This window comes from Bos taurus, chromosome 4, assembly GCF_002263795.3.
Source record: "Bos taurus isolate L1 Dominette 01449 registration number 42190680 breed Hereford chromosome 4, ARS-UCD2.0, whole genome shotgun sequence".
Lineage (NCBI taxonomy): Eukaryota > Metazoa > Chordata > Mammalia > Artiodactyla > Bovidae > Bos > Bos taurus.
Window position 1 is genome coordinate 8147979 of NC_037331.1, and position 23941 is coordinate 8171919.

The following is a 23941-nucleotide window of genomic DNA, read 5'->3' on the forward strand; positions in this document are numbered from 1 at the left end:
GAAAATCCCATGGACGGAGGAGCCTGGTGGGATTCAGTCCACGGGGTCGCTAAGATTCGGACACGACTGAGCGACTTCACTTTCACGCATTGGAGAAGGAAATGGCAACCCACTCCCGTGTTCTTGCCTGGAGAATCCCAGGGACAGGGGAGCCTGTTGGGCTGCCGTCTATGGGGTCACACAGAATCGGACACGACTGAAGCGATTTAGCAGCAGCAGCAGCAGAGGATTGGAATTAAGTTAAGCATACTACACTTAGACAAAGGAACACCCTGTGGTTTTCTAAAAACAAAAGACGATTTCTATGAGTTTATGAGGAAGTCACCCAAATATATTGAGAGATAAAAATAATATACACTGTACCCCGTATGGCATATTACCATTTGTATATGTGTGTGTTAAGTACACATATCAAGCTAAGTTACCTGAGTTAAGTGACCTCAGAGGGTGGGAGCTGGCTATGTCAGGGAGATTTACTTTTCATTACAGCTTTCTTGTAGCTTTTACATTTTTAATATGTGCTTATTTTACTTATTTTATTTAAGTATATTAGTATGAAATATGTTGGTAAGCCTAGTCAAGGTAAAAGTAGAACATTCAGCTAGAAGAATGTCTTTATTTTATTAACAGAATTGATTGTATAGAAAGTTACTTGCCTAGTGTAATCTTACTTTTAATTAGAGCTGATGCACATTTAGAATGTGTCTAGAAGAACCATCTGTTTTGTATGGGTCTTGTATAATTTTGTAATAGTAAAATATTCTTAACTTTTATTGTGATGACATATAGCATTATAAAACATCATCAGACTAAATACAACTTTAGGAGACTCTAGCTTAAGAAAATGGCAAAAAAGAGAGGAACAGGTGGTATTGATAGAGACAGAGAAAGAAGAGGGGAGAAGCAAGAAGCCAGGGTCAGTTTTCCATCTTTGGGGACTGAATGACGTCAGCTTAAGACTGGAAATGAAGTTCTTGTTGTTCAGTCACTCAGTCGTGTCCGACTCTTTCTGACCCCATGGACTGTAGCCTGACAGGCTCTTCTGTCCATGGAATTTCCTTGGTAAGAATACTGAAGTGTGTTGCCATTTCCTTCTCTAGGGGATCTTGCTGACCTAACCTGTGGTCTCCGGCTTGGCAGGCAGATTCTTTACCACTAAGCCACCTGGGAAGCCCTACAGACATTTGATCCTAAGAAACAAAGGAGCTATTGGAGAAATAAAGGGAGAGTGTTATTCTGAGTACTTGATTTTTAATTAATCTGAATAATTGATCAAACACAGTATTTTTTTTGTTAAGCACTAGTTACATGTTGGAAAGCACATTGAGTGAATCACAGAAAACTTGAGTTAAATCTTGGACTATGCAAGTGTGAATATTTAAAATGTGAATATTTGAAGTGTGAATATTTATGATGATGATATAGGGTTCCCAGCCTTACTGAAGTTAGTCTTGTTGTGGTGGCATAATTGAGTCACTGTCATTTTTAGTGCAAATCCATAAAATACAAATCGTAATGAAGACAATTAGAACAGTGTGTACTAAATCCCTTCAGTCGTTTCTGACTCTGCAACCCCATGGACTGTAGCCTGCCAGGCTCCTCTGTCCATGGGATTCTCCAGGCAAGACTACTGGATGGGTTGCCATGCCCTTCTCCAGGGGATCTTGCCAACCCAGGGATCGAACCCGTGTCTTTTATGTCTCCTGCATTGGCAGGTAGGTTCTTTACCACTAGCGCCACCTGGGAAGCCCAATTAGAACCCTAACAAGACCATATGTTCATGGATTTCCTTCTCTTCTGTTTCTCCGTTTCTCCAGGGTGAATGGAAAGCTGGTAGCCCTGAAGGTGATCAGGCTGCAGGAAGAGGAAGGTACACCTTTTACAGCTATCAGGGAAGGTAGGCATTTTCCCTTGTTATCCTTGCTTTTGTGTTTGTGTGATGCCCATAACTGTTTAAATAGTATACACCTCTGAATATGCTGTTTCTAAAGTATATGGCTCTATTTCTAATTGGAATGTGTGAACTGAAATATAAAATCAGCACCCCTTACAATCACATCAAGTCATGTTAAATAAAACTATCCTGCTGAGTATTCAGCTGTGGGGGGAAAAAAGTATGTGCTGATGGTGACACTATAGCTGGCTGAGGGATTTTACACATCTGATTTTGTTTGCAGAGTTCTTAAGGCACATGTTAATCTAAAATTACTCTATACTCATGACTTTTAAGGAAACTTCTTAAAAATGGGGGGAATTATGCTATCTTATTAATCTTTTGTATTTCATCTTTCTTGATTTCTTTTTTCCTATTCTTTATTTTCTATTGGCTTTGCTTATTGATTTATAGATGCTCTTTATGTATCAGCATTATGTTGTAATATTTTTTCTACTGTCATTTTTCTATAAAGTATTCTTATTTTTTTATATTAAAAAAATCCTTATTTTTGGCTGCACTGGGTCTTTGTTGCTGTGAGCTAGCTTTCTCTAGTTTGGGCTAGCAGGAGTTTTTCTCTATTTGCCTTGGGCAGGCTCAGTAGTTGCGGCCCGCAGGCTTTGTTGCCTCATGGCATATGGGAGCTTCCAGGAGCAGGGATCAAACCCACGTGCCTTGCATTGCAAGGTGGATTCTTAACCATTAGACCACCAGGGAAGTCCTAAAAAGTCTTTTAAACAGTTATTTGTTACATTTAAATTTTTATAAAATAAAATTGCTCAATCTTTTGCTTTATACCTTCCTGCATAGTTTTCTACTTCAAGGGAATAAATCACCTTTTATTAGTGGGATCTTTTCAGTTCACTTTCAGAACTTTTACTTCTACTGCATGTTTTTATGGAAAAGGAAATGGCAACCCACTCCAGTGTTCTTGCCTGGAGAATCCCAGGGATGGGGGAGCCTGGTGGACTGCCGTCTCTGGGGTCACACAGAGTCGACATGACTGAAGTGACTTAGCAGCAGCAGCAGCATGTTTTTAAAGTATAAATGATCTTGAAATAAGACTTTGGTTTATTTTGGCTTTGCAGGAACTATGACTACTTGTCTGCTGATCCACAATGAGATAAATAATAATGATTTACTTCAGTAGTAGTATTAAGATATTGATGAACTGAATGTAGTATGTCACTGCTTTGATTTGTTTCCCTGACCAGGGAGTGAACCTGGGCCACAGCAGTGAAAGCCCAGTATCCTCACCACTGGGCCACCAGGGAGCTCCGAAGAAGTCTACTTCCTATTTTCACTTTCTCACCGTTCATTCTCCTTTTCCTCTCTCTTCAGTTTGGTTTCTGTCATTCCTGCTTAGCTGGAAATATTGGAAGGTTCATCAGTGAACTTCTTACTGTCACATTCAATAGACACCTGTCTTACCTTATCCAGCCTTTTATCAGGTTGTATGTGGTTAAAACATTCTCTTCTATGAGACCAGATTTTCCAAGTAGGTAACTGTTTCTCTTTCTCTTGTGCTGTCTCCTTTTCTAAGTGTTACAGAGTTCCCCTAAACAGGGAAAGGACCTTCTTTTCTTTAATCAGCACTCTCTCCCATGTGATTTTATTCATTTCATGAGTTAAATAGTAACCATAATGTGATGACCAGCACATACCTCTCTTGAGCTAAGATTCTGTCTTTGTTTCCATTCTCACATATCCTTCTGCGTATGTGGCATTTCCTCTTGAATCCAGTAATATGTAAACATGAAAATATATCACTGTCAGGTGAGATTTATTCCAGGAATAAAATACTTGTGTTCAGTCTGATGAAACTGGAGACTACTAGCTGAGATAGGGCAGTGGGTTCCCGTTGACCTGTGAAGTTTAGTTATGGTACACTCTGAATGTTAGGAAGTAGGAGAGTGCCAAAGAGTTGCTGGGCCACGAGAGAAGCAGGAGGGGAGTGACTCTGGGCAGCAGGCATGCTCCTTAGCAGGTGGGGCATGTGCTGGAATTAACCAGCTTAACCATGCTGATGTCTTCCCAGATTCAAGGTTAAGAGGAAGTTCCTAGTGTTATCAGAAGATGCAGTTTTGACAGTTTGCTCCACCATGGGAAGCTCAAGAGAAGAAGCAAGAAGTAGGGTCATATTAAGGTTTTTGATGATCTGTCTATTCATACTGGCTGGGTATGAGGCAAGGCCTTTGGGCACCTGGTATACCTTGAGATGAGCTTAGAAGCTGGCCCTGAGCTGTGGTTGTGTTGTAGAATGAGGGTATTGTAGTTGGGACCTGTTCTGTGGCTTAGAGGGCCTCTGAAGACTTTTGAGCTGAGTTTATTAGGAAGATAAATCTGGTATTAGAATATGATATAGATTAGAGGAGGAAACTGGAAGTGGATAAATCAGTCATTCAAAGCAGTGTAGATTTGAAATTATGAGAACTCAGGTTTATTAGAAAGCAGGGACAAACAATGATGTTGTAGAGGAAAAAAGGTCAGATCTAGGTGAATGATTGGTTATAGGTGATTTCAGAGGGAAGTATCAATGGTTTTGAGTTTGAATGAGTTAAAAAAAAAATGGTGCCAGAGAGAGAAATAGCTTGTCATTGCACGGTCAGTTCAGTTCAGTTGCTCAGTCATTTCCGACTCTCCGTGACCCCATGAACCACAGCACACCAGGCCTCCCTGTCCATCACCAACTCCCGGAGTCCACCCAAACCCATGTCCATTGAGTCGGTGATGCCATCCAGCCATCTCATCCTTTGTCGTCCATTTCTCCTCCTGCCTTCAATCTTTCCTAGCATCAGAGTCTTTTCTAGTGAGTCAGCTCTTAACATCAGGTGGCCAAAGTATTGGAGTTACAGCTTCAAAATCAGTCCTACCAATGAACACCCAGGACTGATCTCCTTTAGGATGAACTGGTTGGATCTCCTTGCAGTCCAAGGGACTCTCAAGAGTCTTCTCTAACACCACAGTTCAAAAACATCAATTCTTCAGCACTCAGCTTTCTTTATAGTCCAACTCTCACATCCATACATGACTACTGGAAAAACCATAGCCTTGACTAGATGGACCTTTGTTGGCAAAGTAATGTCTCTGCTTTTGAATATGCTGTCTAGGTTGGTCATAACTTTCCTTCCAAGGAGTAAACATCTTTTAATTTCATGGCTACAGTCATCACCTGCAGTTATTTTGGAGCCCCCCAAAATAAAGTCTGACACTGTTTCCACTGTTTCCCCATCTATTTCCCATGAAGTGATGGGACCAGATGCCATGATCTTAGTTTTCTGAATGTTGAGTTTTAAGCCAACTTTTTCACTCTCCTCTTTCACTTTCATCAAGAGGCTCTTTAGTTCTTCTTCACTTTCTGCCATCAGGGTGGTGTCATCTGCATTTCTGAGGTTATTGATATTTCTCCCAGCAATCTTGATTCCAGCTTGTGCTTCTTCCAGCCCAGCATTTCTCATGATATACTCTGCATGTAAGTTAAATAAGCAAGGTGACAATATACAGCCTTGATGGACTCCTTTTCCTATTTGCAACCAGTATGTTGTTCCGTGTCCAGTTCTAACTGTTGCTTCCTGACCTGCATACAGGTTTCTCAAGAGGCAGGTCAGGTGATCTGGTATTCCCATCTCTTTTAGAATTTTCCACAGTTTATTGTGATCCACACAGTCAAAGGCTTTGGCATAGTCAATAAAGCAGAAATAGATGTTTTTCTGGAACTCTCTTGCTTTTTTGATGATCCAGCGGATGTTAGCAATTTGACCTCTGGTTCCTCTGCCTTTTCTAAAACCAGCTTGAACATCTGGAAGTTCACGGTTCATGTGTTGCTGAAGTCTGGCTTGGAGAATTTTGATCATTATTTTACTAGCGTGTGAGATGAGTGCAATTGTGCGGTAGTTTGAGAATTCTTTGGCATTGCCTTTCTTTGGGATTGGAATGAAAACTGACCTTTTCCAGTCCTGTGACCACTGCTGAGTTTTCCAAATTTGCTGGCATACTGAGTGCAGCACTTTAACAGTATCATCTTCCAGGATTTGAAGTAGCGCAACTGGAATTCCATCACCTCCACTAGCTTTGTTCGTAGTGAGGCTTCCTAAGGCCCACTTGACGTCACATTCCAGGATGTCTGGCTCTAGGTGAGTGATCACACATCGTGATTATCTGGGTCGTGAGGATCTTTTTTGTACAGTTCTTCTGTGTATTCTTGTCACCTGTTCGTAATATCTTCTGCTTCTTAGGTCTCTACCATTTCTGTCCTTTATTGAGCCCATCTTTGCATGAAATGTTCTCTTAGTATGTCTGATTTTCTTGAAGAGATCTCTAGTCTTTCCCATTCTATTGTTTTCCTCTATTTCTTTGCAGTGATCACTGAGGAAGGCTTTCTTATCTCTCCTTGCTATCCTTTGGAACTCTGCATTCAAATAGGTATATCTTTCCTTTTCTCCTTTGCTTTTTGCTTCCCTTCTTTTCACAGCTATTTGTAAGGCCTCCTCAGACAGCCATTTTGCTTTTTTGCATTTCTTTTGCTTGGGTATGGTCATGATTCCTGTATTCTGTAAAATGTCACGAACCTCCGTCCATGGTTCATCAGGCACTCTATCAGATCTAGTCCCTTAAATATATTTCTCACTTACACTGTATAGTCATAAGGGATTTGATTTAGGTCATACACTTTCTTCAATTTCATTCTAAATTTGGCAATAAGAGGTTCATGATCTGAGCCACAGTCAGCTCCTGGTCTTGTTTTTGCTGACTGTATAGAGCTTCTCCATCTTTGGCCACAAAGAATAATAATCAATCTGATTTCGGTGTTGGCCATCTGGTGATGTCCATGTGTAGAGTCTTCTCTTGTGCTGTTGGAAGAGGGTGTTTGCTATGACCAGTGCCTTCTCTTAGCAGAATTCTATTAGCCTTTGCCCTGCTTCATTCTGTACTCCAAGGCCAAATTTGCCTGTTACTCCAGGTGTTTCTTAAGTTCCTACTTTTGCATTCCAGTCCCCTATAATGAAAAGGACATCTTTTTTGGGGTGTTAGTTCTAGAAGGTCTTGTAGGTCTTCATAGAAATGTTCATGTTCAACTTCAGCTTCTTTAGCTTTACTGGTCGGGGCACAGACTTGGATTACCATGATATTGAATGGTTTGCCTTGGAAACGAACAGAGATCTTTCTGTCATTTTTGAGATTGCATCCAAGTACTGCATTTCAGACTCTTTTGTTGACCATGATGGCTACTCCATTTCTTCTGAGGGATTCCTGCCCGCAGTAGTAGATATAATGGTCATCTGAGTTAAATTCACCCATTGCAGTCCATCTCAGTTCACTGATTCCTAGAATGTCAATGTTCACTCTTGCCATCTCCTGTTTGACCACTTCCAATTTGCCTTGATTCATGGACCTGACATTCCAGGTTCCTATGCAATATTGCTCTTTACAGGATCGGACCTTGCTTCTATCACCAGTCACATTGACAACTGGGCGTTGTTTTTGCTCTGGCTGCATCCCTTTATTCTTTCTGGAGCTATTTCTCCACTGATCACCAGTAGCATATTGGGCACCTGCGGAGTTCCTTTCAGTGTCCTATCTTTTTGCCTTTTCATGTTGTTCATGGGGTTCTCAAGGCAAGAATAGTGCAGTGGTTTCCATTCCCTTCTCCAGGGGACCACATTCTGTCCATCGCATTCTGTCATTCTGTGATTGTGTGGAGAATTGCTTTGAACACCTTGCAATTTGAAAAGGCTGTTATCCAATTTAACCTTCCTTCACATTCACCCTTTGAAGGTTTTTTTGAGAGGGGCAGATATAGAATTAATATGGTTGGTACAATTCATATAGTTAATATGGAATTAAGGCTTGGAGAGCTTAGACGACTTGTCCAAGGACTTGAATCTTGTACTTAGACTTTCTTAGATTTAAAACAGTGTCCATACTAACTTTGTGGAATAGTTGATTGGGATTTTAGACATTAGGGTTTGAGTTCATGAGACATCTATGTGAAAATCTCTCTGGTGATGTGGAAGTGAAGCTCCCAAGAGTTCAACATAAACAGTGTACATTGACATGGTCTTTTACAAGTTGAACAAGTGTAGGATTTTTATGGGAGAGAAGTTTGAGTGAAAACAGAGAGTTAAGTTGCAGGACAGTGCACTGAGTTGGAAAGCCTCATGTTAGAGTCTGCAAAGCTGGGTTTTAATCCTGGCTTTGTTTTGCATCACTGTGCTACTTTGCTAGGGCTGCCTTAACACAGACTGAGTGGCTGAAGCAACAGCAATGTATCATCTCATGGTTCCAGAGGCTAGAATCTAAGGTCAAGGTGTCTGGGTGCTCTTCCTTCTGATCCCGAGGGAAAGGCTTGTGTCAAGTCTTTCTTAACTAATAGATATGGCTGTCGTCTGCTTATATCTTCAAGTTAGCTTCTCTCTGTACCTTTGTCTAAATGTCCTTTACTTATAAGGACAGCAGTCATATTGGATAAGGTTCTACTCTGGTGACCTCACTTTAACTTAATTACCTCTGAAAAAAATTCTATTTCATATACTGTCATAACCTGAGGTGTTAGGGTGTTGGGACTTCATATGCATTTTGGGAGACACAATTCAATCCACAACATCACTTAATGGCTTTAGGCCTCAGTAACTGTGTGCAGAAGGGGCTTCCCCAGTGGCTCAGCAGTAAAGAATCTGCCTGCAGTCCAGGAGACACAGGAGACCCCAGTTCAGTCCCTGGGTAGGGAAGATCTGCTGAAGGAGGAAATGGCAACCTACTTCAGTATTCTTGTCTGGAAAAAATCTTGTGGACAGAGGAGGCTGGTGGGCTGCAGTCCATGGGGTCGGAAAGAGTCGGATATGACTCAGCGACTAAGCATGAAGTACAAACCTGTTATGCAGAACATGGGAGTTGGTTTGTGCCATTTCTCAGGCACCACCTAGCTCTGCACTGTGGCTTTGATTTCCCAAGGAGTCCTTAAACTCAGAGTTTTGAATGCTCTGGAGATGAGTGGTGTAAGAATTGTAGAGGCGTGTAGAAACTGATCACAGTCAGACATTGTCTTTTCCCTTTGAATAAAATATTTTAAGATTTTCCAAGTAAAATCTGACTTCCAAGTGATTTTTATTGGAGATAAATGACGTATAAGAAAAAGAATTAAACTCTAGGCAGTTTTGGTTATTTGTTCCACTCTTACCTTTTATAAGTCTTATTTTTCTGCTATTTATGTGTGGACGCAAGAGCAATCACCAGTGTTCGTTCTCTTTCAGTGTTACTAATCCTAGAAATCCATGCACAGAACTCCTCTGTGCTTCCTGTGGTAGAACTTGGAATAGTTAGGACGAAGGTGGTAGATGCTTCGTTATAGACGTTATAGATGCTTCGGTAGATGAAGGGGGGTTATGTTCGTTTTTACATTGATGAGGGTTCTGTCGTGGCTTGTTCAACTGAGAGGAAGCACTTTAATTTGTGTTTGCCCTTTTTCTGCTGTTTTGGTCAATTTCCTCATTCACCAAATGTCAATAGCAGGAAGATTTCAAATGAAGAAAGCCTTGTGCATTGTAAAGTAGTTTTCAAGTGGCTGCTTGCCAGTTATAAGCTTACCTGGGAATTTAGATGTTAACGCATAATTTTCCCCTAAAGTGGAAACACTTGTAAGCAACCCTAATCTTACCTAGATTTATGTCCAAAGATGGACTTTGACTTTTATCTCATAGAGCTAGAGTACTTAATGACTTTAATTCAGGTTCAGGTGCTTTGAAACTCATTCTGTCTTTGATGGGAGCTTAGAGAAATTAAGTAGCTGTGCTGAGACCAGCTTTTCTATTTTATTCTAAAATCCTTGTATGATACTGTCATGAGTTTTGATTGTACTGATAAAGCATCAGGAGGTACAAGAAAGGTTTGAAAGGAAGTAGCTGAAATGTCTTAGGATACAAGAAATGAAGCAGTTACAGAAAGGAAAAATAGGACATTCAGTCTTGACTAGTTAAGTGTGAGGTCTGACATTCACATGACATTTGTTTATATGGTTTGCACGTTAGGTAATAGGTCGGTTGCCTGTAAATTGGAGACATCATTCAGCATTTCCTGAGTGATTTCATTTAATTTTTCACCATTGTGAGAGAAGTTGATGTTACTGTCTTCGTGTTAAGAAGTTTTTATGAAGCTGGGATCTAAAGACATTTTTGTCCAAAGTCACACACATACTTTGTGACAGACAAGGAGTTCAGCTCGGGTCTTCCTACCCAGTACGCAGCACTGTGCCTGACACATGATAGCTGTTCTGTGCATGTTGAACCAGTGAGTGAGTGACTGAGTGCGAAAGTCCCAAATCCTTACTGATCCAATTGTATGTAGAGTCTTTCAGGCTGCTAAGAAATAAAGAGGTGAAGTTCCATATAGCAAAGTTGTGATGAAGACTGTGCAACTACCTATGTATCATGAGCAAGTTACTTAACACATTTTGTCTTCGGTTTCTTCATCTCTGAAGTAGCAGACTCGAACTGTCTGATCATATGTTGCTGTTGTTTAGTCACTCAGTCGTGTCCACCTCCTTTGGGACCCCATGGACCGTAGCCCGCCAGGCTCCTCTGTCCATGGAGTTTTCCAGGCAAGAAGACTGGAGTGGGTTTCCATTTCCTTCTCCAGGGCATCTTCCTGACCCAGAGATTGAACCTGGTCTCCTGCATTGGAAGGTGGATTCTTTACCACCGAGCCACCTGAGAAGCCCCCATATGCATCATGATTAAAATACTAGTACCAGCATGAATCTTTTCCTGGACAAAGGATCTATAATTGTATCATCAGTATTCCGCATCCACACATTCTGTAGTGTGATACACATTACTGTGCTCAGAATATTTCTTTTAAACCTTCTAATAATAACCTTTTATGTCTGTCACTGAAGAAATTAACATCAGTTGCTTCAGAGCATTTGACAATTGACAGACAAAATTTTTTTTAAATGGAAGATAAAAATCTATGAGTCTAGACTTTGATTCTAAATAAGCTTATGTAAATTTCCAAAATTGTTATTCTTTGTAAGTCTGAGCAATTTGATGAGTGTCTGCCAATTGATACCAACAAAAAATTTGCAAGCTGTTAGATCATGTGACTTTAAAAACTATAAAACCATGTCTTATCTTTTTCATGTCTTTAATTTTTAAGGATAAAGTTTTTTTTTTAATGAAACATCTATTCTTGTCTGCCTTAAATTTTTAAGAAGTTTTATATTTTGTCTTTTCTATTTGGAAGTAATAGTTTTCAGCTTATATTTGGAAATATACATTTTATTGGATATATAAATAAACATACATTAAATTAAACATAAAATAAACATTTTATTGGAAATACAAATTGAGTTCTGATATATTTAAATTGAAAACACATTTAGGAGAACTATATAACTGTTTCTAATTTGAAGGCATTTATAACTGGCTAAAATTTTTTATTTATTTATTTAAAGCCAGTTATAAATGTGTTCAAATTAGAAATAGTTACATAGTTATTTTAAATATGGACTTTTTTTGGTGCCTGAAATGCTAAGAACCTTTTAAAAATGTTATCTTGTTTAATTCCCAAAATATCTCTTGTGTTAAATATAAATATCAGTATCTCCATATTACTGATGAGGTCATTGAGGTCCAGCAAAAATAAATTATCCTCTGTTATCGAGTTTACTAGGAAACAGCCAGGGCTTCCCTGGTAGCTCAGCTGGTAAAGAATCTACCTGCAATACAGGAGACCCCAGTTCAACTCCTGGGTCGGGAGGATCCCCTGGAGAAGGGATAAGCTACCCATTCCAATATTCTTGGGCTTCCCTTGTGGCTCAGCTGGTAAAGACTCCGTCTGCAATGTGGGAGACCTGGGTTCAATCTCTGGGTTGGGAAGATCCCCTGGAGAAGGCAAAGGCTCCCCACTCCAGTATTCTGGCCTGGAGAATCCCATAGACTGTATAGTCCATGGGGTCGCAAAGAGTCAGGCATGACTGAGCTACTTTCAAAAAAAAAAAAAAAGCATGTATATGGAATCTAGAAAACTAGTACTGATGAACCCATTTACTGGAAAGAAATGGAAAAGCAGACTTAGAGAATGACCTGTGGACACTGGAGGGGGAGGAGAGGGTGGGATGAATGGAGAAAGCAGCATTGGCGAATATACACGAGGATGTGTAAAACAGATGACTGGTGGGGAGCTGCTCTATGCCGCAGGGAACCCAGCTTGGCACTCTGTGATGACCCAGAGAGGCAGGATGGAGGGAGGGGAAGGAGGCTTCAAAGGGAAGAGTTGTATGTAGTATGGTGATGACTGATTTGAGTTATCGTATGGCAGAAACCAACGTTGTAAAGCAGTTTTCCTCTATTAAAAGAAGTTTTAAAAAAGCAAAAAATAGAAAGAGTTGAAGTCTTCTAGTTATAAAGGTGACATTATCAATTCTGAAGGTTTCCTCATTCCAGGAAGACAGAGGGCGAGTAGGAGCAGTCTCTGTGAGCTGAACTGATCTTTTCTAACCACTTGGGAGAAGGAAAGAACGGTCACACCAAAGAACTTTTGAAGCATGTTTTGTTGCAGTTGGTTTTTGACAAGTAGCTTTAATCACAACACAGTATTTGTTTGGTGAGAAAAAATAACCCACTAGAAGTAAAAAAAAAAATCATTGTATAACTTATGGAGCCAGGAAGCTGTCTGTAAATGGCAATTGACAGATTGTACTTTTATGACTACCCAGTGGAGAAGCGGTCAGAGAAGAAGCTGTATCGCATAGGAAGAAATGTCCCTTGCCCTGCCTGAGTCCTCCCAATCCCTCCTCAACTCTGCTTGAACCATCTTTTAAGACCTTTTTGAAGTCCTGTCTCTTTCCTGAAACCCTTTCGACTTTCACAGAAATAATCTTTTTTCCTTTTTGGCTCTTCTGGCTTGCTCTGCTTCTGTTGTTGTTGTTCTTTGTACGCTTATCTTTTAGCATGTACTGCAATGTACTTTCGGAGAAGGCGATGGCACCCCACTCCAGAACTCTTGCCTGGAAAATCCCATGGACGGAGGAGCCTGGTGGGCTGCAGTCCATGGGGTTGCTAGGAATCAGACACGACTAAGCAACTTCACTTTCACTTTTCACTTTCCTGCATTGGAGAAGGAAATGGCAACCCACTCCAGTGTTCTTGCCTGGAGAATCCCAGGGATGGGGGAGCCTGGTGGGCTGCCGTCTATGGGGTCACACAGAGTCGGACACGACTGAAGCGACTTAGCAGCAGCAGCGGCGGCATTGTACTTTATGATGTGGTCAGTTGTGTTCAGTTGTAAACTAACTGATAACCTCTGGGCCTTTTTATTCTGAGGACTGTGGTATGAAGCTGGCATTGACTCGTCATGTCCCAGCTCTTTCTCTGCCCCATCAAAATGAAACTAATCAAGGATCCAGGTAGTGTTTGAACGGAGTTTAAGCAGTACTGAAAATGACTGTCAGAGTGTTGGGATTAAAAGGAACGCGATCTCTGGTGTGGACATGGACGAGATGAGATTTGGGCTGAGCTTAAGTCATAGTACCATGGCTTGGGCTGCTATAACAAAATCCAGAGACCAGCAGCTCTTCAACAGCAGAAACATATGGCTCACGTTTCCGGAGGCTGGAAGTCTGAGATCACAGGGACAGGATGTTTGAGTGAAGGTCCTCTTCCAGGTCAGAGACTTCTCATTGTGTCCTCATGTGGTGGAATTGGCTAGAGAGCCCTGGGGCAGCTCTTTTTAAAGAACATTAGTCCTGATTCCCTGGCAGTCTGGTGGTTGGGACTCTGGGGTTCTACTGTAGGGGGCATGGGTTTGACCCCTGATTGGGGAACCAAGATGCCACACAGCACACACGGCAGGGCCAAAAAAAAAAGAAAGAGGACTTCTCTGGTGGTTCAGTGGTGAGGAATCCACCTGCCATTGTGGGAGACATGGGTTCGGTCCCTGATCTGAGAAGATTCCACATGCGCTCCAACTGTTAAGCCTGTGTTCTAGAGCTGGGGAGCTGTAACTACTACAACTACTGTGTCCTTGTGCTAAAACCACCAAATCCTGTGTGCTCTAGAGCCCGTGCTCCAGAGCCAGAGAAGCCACTGCAGTGAGATGCCTGCTCGCCACACCAGCGAAAGCCTGAGCACAGCAGCCCGGCACAGCCAAAGATAAATAAATAAAATTATTTTAAAAATGAAATAACATTAAGCCCATTCATGAGGGCAACACCTTTATGAGCTAATCACCTCCCGAAGGCCACACCTACTTCTATCATCACCTTTGGGAATTAGGATTACAACATATGAATTTGTGGGGAGTGGACGAGGCACAAACATTCAGACCATAGCTGATAGGTAGGATTCACATAAGGAGAAATGAAGAGAAAATAAAGAAAGCTAAGTGCTGAAGAATTGATGCTTTTAAACTGTGGTATTGCAGAAGACTCTTGAGAGTTCCCTGGACTGCAAGGAGATCAAACCAGTCCATCCTGAAAGAAATCAGTCCTGAATATTCACTGGAAGGACTGATGCTGAAGCTGAAACTCCAGTACTTTGGCCACCTGATGCGAAGAACCAACTCATGGGAAAAGCCCCTGATACTGGGAAAGATTGAAGGTGGGAGGAGAAGGGGATGACAAGGATGAGATGGTTGCATGGCATCACTGACTCCTTGGACATGAGTTTGAGCAAGCTCCAAGAGTTGGTGATAGACAGGAAGGCCTGGCATACTGCAGTCCATGAGATTGCAAAGAATCAGACACTACTGAGCAACTGAACTGAATTGAACTGAAGAGAAGAAAGCATGCCCATTAGAGTAGTTATCTAAGGTAGGATGAATCACTTTCTCCCCTCCACCTCAATCCCATCACCAGTTTGCAGCCATTGAGGAAGTAAATCTCTTTTTGCAGTGGTGTGTGTGGGTTGTTCCTAAATGTTTTCTGATGAAAACTGTACCTGTTCTTGTGTTTGTTGATAGTCTACTAAAAAGATAATTTGCGTATTTTTCTGTGCAAAGATTTTGTTTCTAGGACTTTTTGGTAAATTGTTATTTTTTTCATTTGTTTTGTTACTCCAGTATTTGTTACTCTGTGTTTCATGGTTGAACCCAGATCATTAATGTGGCCAGGACACGTGGGATAATTGATGAGGAGAAAACCAGGAGACCCAGGGATCTGTAAGGGAATGCCATGGAACCTGAGAAAGGGGATCTAGAACAGTATATTGAAAAGGAAGAACATGCCCAGTTGAGGGGGATTGATAAGGCGCTAAGGACAATTTGAGTGTCTTGGGCAAGAATTGAGTTTGAGGTTGATAGAACCTACATTTATAGAAACTGGAATCCAGAGGTGCATGCATGCATGCTCAGTCGCTTCAGTCATGTCGAACCCTTTGTGACCCTATGAACTGTACCCAACCAGGCTCTTCTGTCCATGGGATTATCCAGGCAAGACTACTAGAGTGGGTTGCCATGCCCTCCTTCAGGGGAATCGTCCAGATCCAGGGGTCGAACCCTTGTTTCTTAAGTCTCCTGCATTGGCAGACAGATTCTTCACTGCTAGTGCCACCTGAGAAGCCCCGGAAGCCAGAGGTAGCAGCAGTTTTATAGTCAGAGGAGTTAAATAGATGTTACATATGCTGAAGTTGAGGTGAGAGCCATTTATATGAGTTAGAAATCACCAAATCATAGGATTTTAGAGCTGAGAAGATCTTCAGTGAGTCTGTCATCTGGTTCCTTCATTTTGGAAAAGAACAAGCTGAGTCCTGGAGAGTTCGGTAGATAGTTTATAACTACCAAGATTAGGACAGTTAGGCCTGGAGTGAAAGTCAGTTTGAGTCATTATTGTAGAGAAGATGCTCAGAGATCTTGGCAGTGAATCACTACTTAAAAATGCAGCTCTCACCACAGATTATAACTGATCTCGGTGGGAAGTGCCAAAAAGATACGTCATTTCAATTTTCCTCTATTTCTCATTTTCTTCTGACACTTTGGAATGTGGTAGAAGTCTTCAGAAGACCGATCAAATAATTCTGATTTTGGTTCTTTAAAAAAGAAAATTAATCCCATATGTGGAGAAGATGTACCAGTTTGTTGTGGGAAAACTTTAGAAGTAGAGAGTTCAAGGAGATTTTAGTATAGGACATTTGTATGTTTTGGGCACATGCCATCCCAGTCAAGTCCCTGAGTATACGCAGAAGAAGTGATTTGATAATAGCACTTTTTAAAAGCACGAACAATTTGAATAGAGCCCAAGAAAAAGAATTAAAGGAAATAATGAGCATGAACTTGGCAGTGGTTCTGTCATCGGTGAGCTGATAGTTCTTCCTTCTGTCCTGAAGTTTAGGGCTAGGGTAGGCAGGAGCTCACAGCATGCTCAGTTTTAATGACAACGACTTGGTTTCAGAGAACTACTTATGATTACAAAATTTTCTTGTTGAAAGACCAGGATTAATTTTTCTGCAGGGACATTTTTTTTTTTTCCTCAGAGATTTGAGAAAGTATGCATGATGAGCAGCAGATTGGTTGGGTTTATTTAAGATGATCTGGGTAGTATTTTAAATATTCTGCATGCATTATAGGCATTCAATAAGCAGTTATCTATTTCATTGCTTTCTAAGTGCCTTTAAATATATTTTTAAAATTGTAAGCCTGTGGGAAACAGTTAAACATTTCCTTTTTTTTATTATTATTATTTTTGGCTGCTTTGGGTCTTTGTCCCACGTGCAGGGTTTCTCTCGTTGAGGTGGCCTCTCTTGTTGCAGTGTGTGCTCTAGAGCACAGGCTCAGTAGTCGCCCCGTGGCCTGTGGGATCTTATTTCCTGAACCAGGGACCGAAGCTGTGTCCCCTGCATTGGCGGGCAGATTGTTAACCACCGGACCACCAGGGAGGTTCCACAGGTAAACATTTCTACTTTTTGACTTCCAGGGTTGATTTGGCTCCAGAGTATGTCCTTCCCTCTGCCCCTGTTATATTAATACATCTGGTCTAACTACAGGTGGTTGATGGTGTTGCAGGGAACCAGTAACTCCCACCACCTACCCATTCTAACCAGCAGATTGTAAACCCACAGAATTGACTACCTGATGAATTTGAACGCAGCTCCATCTGACTCTATAGCACGGCTATTAACACGAGAATGTACTACTTCCTAGAGGCAGGATCATAGAGATGAAGATTTAACCTCTCAGTGATTTGTACTTGATTGGGGCCGCAGATCAGTTCCCCAGTTCCTGTTCCAACTTTCCTTTCTTAGCCTAATACATGCAGTCTTCTCTAGTAGAATCATGAATGTGTTAGAACAGAACCGAAATTTGCCTGGCAGGATTCACCCATAACCAATTAACTGTTGGAACATAGATTAACTAAATACTAGATATCTTGCTAATTTTAAGGTGATTAATATTGCAGAACTTATTGATACTGCCCTTAGTGGAATAATTAGTGCAAAAGAAAATATTTTTAAAAGTGTGATTTAGCTCCATCCGGGGAGCTAAATCAAACTGAAAATGGAAAAACATGAAAACACAGCTGTTTACCATACAATTTTGATTTCAGACACATACTTGAAAGTTTTCAGAATTAGGGATTGCTTGTAGCTTAGCTCCTGCTTGAAAAACTGGACTTCCAGGTACTTCTTATATTTCCAGAAGAGTTTTACCTCAGTAGTAGATTATTGAAAATACTTGACGGACAAGCCTATGCTATTATCATTTAAGCTTTACCTAAACCATTAAAAGTAAAGTCATAAAAATATTCTTCACAAGTGATCTTAAACTTGGTTCATTAAGATTGTCAACTTTGAATTTTGTCTATGAGATAGAAAAATTACTGGTGTGAGACAATGCAGTCTTTGACCAGAAGTTCCTGCCTTCTTTAAGTAAAAACTTCATCAACCTATACTATTTTAAAAATTAATAAATGATTAATTTATTTGTGGCCTGCGAGGTCTGTGTTCCAGGCGCGGGCTTTCTCTAGCTGCAGCGCGTAGGCGCTGGCTCTGGTTGCGGTGCTGGGGCTTCTCATTGCTGGGGCCCCCCGTGTCCTGGAGGATGGGCTTTAGGCACGTGGGCCTCACTGGCTGCAGCATGGACTGTGGTTGCAGCACACAGGCTTACTAGTTGTGGCAGATGGGCCTAGTTGCCCTGCAGCATGTGAAATCTTACAGACCTGGGATCGAACCCACGTACCCTGCGTTGGCAGGTAGATTCTTAACCACTGGACTACCAGGAAACTCCTATAATGTTTGGGTAAAGAACAGTCTTAAAACTTACAAAGAACAAATGGCCATTTTGTGTGTGTGTGTATATATATAATTTATTACCCCAATTCTTTATTTGCTGCTGTGTTATTATACATATTGCTGTACTTGGAGCAAGAAATATGACTGGAGAAATATATGGTTATGTTATTTCGATGATTTGATAAACCCATGTTTTGCTTTTGGGTTTCATAAAGCATCTAGGCAAATCCTTAAGTATGGTGATAGATTACCTTGGTCTCTGAATGGAGTTGTTAGTGGAAGCTTTATGTGTCATTGGAGGGCAGTACATGGCCTTTTATATTTCAGGGATGAAGTATAATGCAAAAGCTAATTTGAGATGACAGTCAAGAATTGAGATTTTCAAACCTGTGGACTTTTCTTAGGGAGAATGTTTGCTTTTCTTTGTTTATAAGGAAGTAACCGAAATGATTTGTTTTGCATATATGGCCTAGGGGATATCTAGGAAGGTTTCTTCAATGCTAATATTTCCTAGCTACAACCCTTTCTGTTATATATGCACATGAATATACACATCGACACATTTCTGCAAATTAAAAGCCTATTTTAGATATATCATGTTTAATAAGTGCAATTCATGTTTTCCATTTCCCTGGTGTGTGTGTGTGTGTATGTGTGTGTGTGTTTATGTGTGTGTGTGTATGTGTGTGTTTTAATTTCATAGACATAAAAACATTTAAGGAGCTGTCTTCCTTTTTATTGCTGTGGGCCCCCGGAGTTCCTGGTATCACTCTAAGCAATTTGTAGTCTTTAAGAAGAGCGAGAAGACATCTTTTAAAGGTTTTAAATGGTCATTTAAAATGCATATATTAATGTAGAAAACCAGTCTTTTGAGAAACTTCCGTATTTTTGAGCAATCTTAACCTTCCCCTAGTTGGAAGAGGAGGATTTCTAATGCTGAACATTTGTCCTTTCCCTGGAGAAGGGGTAAAATGCCCTGCTCCCCCCTCCCCCAACCCCAAACAATTTTTGTAAAAGAATAATTTAACCAGAAATCAAAATGTTAAGAGAGCACACATTGTCATTCAAAACACAGGAATCAGTCTTTTACAGGATTTTTCAAATAAAACCTAGAATGTTTTCCCTTAAAGGTTACCAGTGACTTCCACTTAGCAAAAACTCATGACCTTTTCAAATTCTTGGTCATCTGTAATACCATTTTATTATTTGACACTGTTTGCTGCTGCCACTGAAGAATTGTATGTCCCTTGCATTTCACTGAGCATGCTGTGTTTTTATTTGCTAAAGCTGGCCTCTCGTAGAACCCTTTCTTTTCTGCAGAGACCTTCTCTTTTGGCTTCTTAAGGGCGTCCTGCAAATCCACGGTGTTGGCTCTCCTCACTCGCTCACGGGAGATCATGATCCTTTGGTACCAGCTGTCACTTCTCTGGGCTGATTCCCCAAACCACAGCTCTAGCCTTGACTCTGTATGCCACCGCCTTCAGATAACCTAGTATAACTCATTAAAGGTTCTGTTGCTCTCTCCAGCCCAACCCAACAGTTTTAGATGCGTCGGGACCAGTGTGTTTCAGGCATAACATTATTTCCTTTGACTGAAACACATCAGGTTATCTACGCTGGGCCGTGTTATATTAGACTCCCCTCTTCCCTCCTAAGTAATCTGCCTCCACTGCAGGGTTTTCCTCACAATGGCGTCCACTCTCATCCTCTTCCTTTTCATCTTTCTTGCTGTTTTCCTGTCCAGATATAAAGTCGTGAAGGTCCATGAAGTGGTTTCCTCTCTGGGCCCCTCTGGTTCATGGGGCCATCCTTTCAGTTCCTTCCATTTTCTGCTGCCGGATTCATCCTCCTGAAGCACAGTCTTTGGCTGGGTTCCCTGGAAACAGACTCAGAGGCCAGGTTACATGCAGGTTAATGGGAAGTGAAGGTGCTCTCACCTGCAAGGAAGTGAGAAGACAGGTTGAATGGAGAGAAATTTGCCTGCAGTGAATTTGTAGCTGAGCCCACAGAGCGCTCACAAATGGAGGCACAGGACCAGACCCTTCAACACCCTTAGCTCTATCAAGACGTCCCTGCTGTGGTTCATTTCACAGGCCCTAGCTTCCTCTCCTGTATGGCTCTGTTTGCTTTGCTGTTGCTCTGTTGCTTAGTCATTCAGTCGTGTCTGACTCTTTGCGACCCCATGGACTGTATCCCACCAGGCCCCTCTGTCCATGGGGATTCTCCAGACAAGAATACTGGAGTGGGTTGCCATGCCCTCCTCCAGGGGATCCTCCCAACCCAGGGATTGAACCAGGGTCTCCTGCATGGAGACAGATCTCACTGAGCCACCAGGGAAGCGTTCTGCTCTGTGACCTTGCTGCCTCCTCGTGTGCCTGACTCTAAGCCAGATACCCCCACTGAGAGCGGGCAGGAACCGAGTGAGTCTGTTCTGCAGCCAGGGGCTCCTCGTGATAAGGGACACACGGCAGAGCAGCCTCTGAGAGATGAGTGTGTTGATGCTGAAGGGGGCTGTGAGTCCAGCCCCACGAGACTCACTCCAGCCACGCTGAGCATTGCTCTTTCCCATGTAGGAACCTGCATTGCTTCCTTCCTGCCTGCTTCAGGGTCAGTGTCTCAGCCTGACTGCGAGGGGCCCTCTGTGATCTGGGCCCGCCGCATCTATTACTGAACTCAGCGTCCCACCGTCTTCCCTGCCCGCCCTCCAGTGCAATGAAGGTTGACCTCGGTGTCACCCGAGTGGTCAAGTCTGCTCTGTAGCCTCCTTGAGATCCCTGTCACCCTCATTCAGGGTGACTTGTGCTGTCCCCTTGCCTGCAGCGCCCCCTCCTCTAAGTCTGTCCTTTCACACCCAGTGTCTTAGTCCTGCTTCTAGTTACACCATATAATTCTGTAATTTATTGCATATTTTATCGTATTTCTTCAGTAGCTTGTGATAAGCTGTTCTCATTTTCAGTGTTCTATTAATTTGGAATGTGGCACATAGTACTTCACCTCTTGAGTGTTCTTGGCAGAATCTAGCAGCATGTTAGCTTCATAGTATAGGATCCATGAGAAACTGTTTTTGCTTTCCTGATTGTTTTTGTAGGTGGCGCAGCCAAAAAATTGAATCTCAAGAGTGATGACTTAAGGTGGAAGGGGCCTTCTAGAAAGATTGTGTTTGAACTCAAGGGATGAAATTTGTCTTGCAGAAAATTTCAGAGTGTCCGAGTTACAGGGTTTGCATGGCTCCTGAGTGGATGAGCTTTACTACAATCATGAATTCATAGCTCTTTCCTTCTCTTCTTGTCCTGGCTCACTTGCTCACATTGTCCTGGGGCCACTGCAGCCTGGAGTTCCTTCTCTGGGATTCTCGTCCCCTTTTAGGAATGCTGTGTGGACTCTGGGATTGGCACGTAAATACCTGCTTTATATGTTGTCAAATCCACACAAGTTCCCTATGGGGTATATGCTGCCATTTTACAAAACAAAACAAAAAAAAACCTTCAAGGAAAGGGGTGCAGCTTGCTCAGAAACACACAGTTAGTGAGGGAGTCGGACAGGTGTTCCAAACCTCTGTAGCCATCTGAATCATCCTAAGAGTGAACACAGCATCTGTGGGGGATGGTACCAAAGTTGTTTTGGAAACAGTTGCTCCCAGGGGAACTGAGAGTTGATTCAGTTCAGTTCAGTCGCTCAGTCGTGTCTGACTCTTTGCAACCCCATGGACTGCAGCATGCTAGGCCTCCCTGTCCATCGCCAACTTCCAGAGTTTACTCAAACTAATGTCCATCGAGTTAGTGATGCCATCCAACCATCTCATCCTCTGTCATCCCCTTCTCCTCCCACCTTCAATCTTTCCCAGCATCAGGGTCTTTTCCAATGAGTCAGCTCTTTGCATGAGGTGGCCAAAGTATTGGAGTTTCAGCTTCAGCATCAGTCCTTCCAATGTATATTCAGGACTGATTTCCTTTAGGATGGACTGGTTGGATCTCCTTGCAGTCCAAGGGACTCTCAAGAGTCTTCTCCAATACCACAGTTCAAAAGCATCAATTCTTCAGCACTCAGATTTCTTTATAGTCCACCTCTCACATCCATACATGACCACTGGAAAAGCCATAGCTTTGACTAGACGTACCTTTGTTGTCAAAGTAATGTCTCTGCTTTTTAATATTCTGTCTAGGTTGGTAATAACTTTCCTTCCAAGAAGTAAGCGTCTTTCAATTTCATGGCTGCGGTCACCATCTACAGTGATTTTGAAGCCCACATAAATAAAGTCTGACACTGTTTCCACTGTTTCCCATCTATTTGCCATGAAGTGATGGGACCAGATGCCGTGATCTTAGTTTTCTGAATGTTGAGCTTTAAGCCAACTTTTTCACTCTCCTCTTTTACCTTCATCAAGAGGCTCTTTAGTTCTTCTTCACTTTCTGCCATAAGGATGGTGTCATCTGCATATTTGAGGTTATTGATATTTCTCCTGGCAATCTTGATTCCAGCTTGTGCTCTATGCAACCCAGCATTTTTGATGATGTACTCTGCATATAAGTTAAATAAACAGGGAGACAGTATACAGCCTTGATGTACTCTTTTCCCTATTTGGAACCAGTCTGTTGTTCCATGTCCAGTTCTAACTGTTGCTTCTTGACCTGCATACAGATTTCTTAAGAGGCAGGTCAGGTGGTCTGGTATTCCCATCTCTTTCAGAATTTTCCAGAGTTTGTTGTGATCCACAGAGACAAAGGCATTGGCGTAGTCAATAAAGCAGAAGTAGATGATGACTTTCTGGAACTCTGTTGATTTTGATGATCCAGTGGATGTTGGTAATTTGATCTCTGGTTCCTCTACCTTTTCTAAATCCACCTTGAACATCTGGAAGTTCACGGTTTGTGTACTATTGAAACCTGGTTGGAGAATTTTGAATATTACTTTACTAGTGTGTGAGATGAATGCAATTGTGCAGTAGTTTGAGAATTCTTTGGCATTGCCTTTCTTTGGGATTGGAATGAAAACGGACCTTTTCCAGTCCTGTGGCCACTGCTGAGTTTTCCAAATTTGCTGGCTTACTGAGTGCAGCACTTTCACAGCATCAGCTTTTAGGATTTGAAATAGCTCAACTGGAATTCCATCACTCTACTAGCTTTGTTCATAGTGATGCTTCCTGAAGCCCACTTAACTTTGCATTCCAGAATGTCTGGCTCTAGGTCAGTGATCACACCATCGTGATTATCTGGGTCATGAAGATCTTTTTTGTACAGTTCTTCTGTGTATTCTTGCCACCTCTTCTTAATATCTTCTGCTTCTGTTAGGTCCCTACCATTTCTGTCCTTTATGGTGCCCATCTTTGCATTTCTTTTTCTTGAGAGTTGATTAGGGGGTCAATAGTTCTATCTCTGCTCTTCTACAGCATTTATTTCCTTGTTTCTAGCGGTGCAGCGTCTTCGTTGCTGTGAGCAGGTTTTCTCTAGCTGCGGTGCTCGGGCTTCAGTAGTCGGCACACAGGCTTAGTAGTTACAGCCGTGGGCTTGGTAGCTGTGCTTTGTGGGCTCCAGAGTGTGGGCTCAGTAGTTGTGGTGTGTGGGGTTAGTTGCTCCGTAGCATGGGGGTGTCTTCCCAGGCCAGAGATCAAAACAGTGTCCCCTGCATTGGCAGGTATATTCTCAACCCCTGGACCACCAGGGAAATCCCCATGAAGCAGTAGCTAATAAACAGTTAGCATGTTTCCATGGAAAGGATGTGGAGAGAGAACTGGTTTCAAGCCCTTGCCACTCAATAGCTTTTCTGTGGTCTTGGATAAGTTACTTAACAAAAC

The 23941-nt window shown here is 42.0% G+C and overlaps 1 protein-coding gene across 13 annotated transcripts in view; it reads left to right on the plus strand.

Moving 5' to 3' along the window:
* Positions 1 to 23941, plus strand: part of CDK14 (cyclin dependent kinase 14) — a 678396-nt gene that overhangs the window by 209873 nt on the left and 444582 nt on the right. For all 13 annotated transcript variants that reach the window (XM_059885775.1, XM_059885772.1, NM_001206776.3 and 10 more), the window contains one exon: positions 1818 to 1897. In XM_059885775.1, the coding sequence (XP_059741758.1) occupies positions 1818 to 1897 (80 nt within the window). The remainder of the gene's footprint in view (positions 1 to 1817; positions 1898 to 23941) is intronic.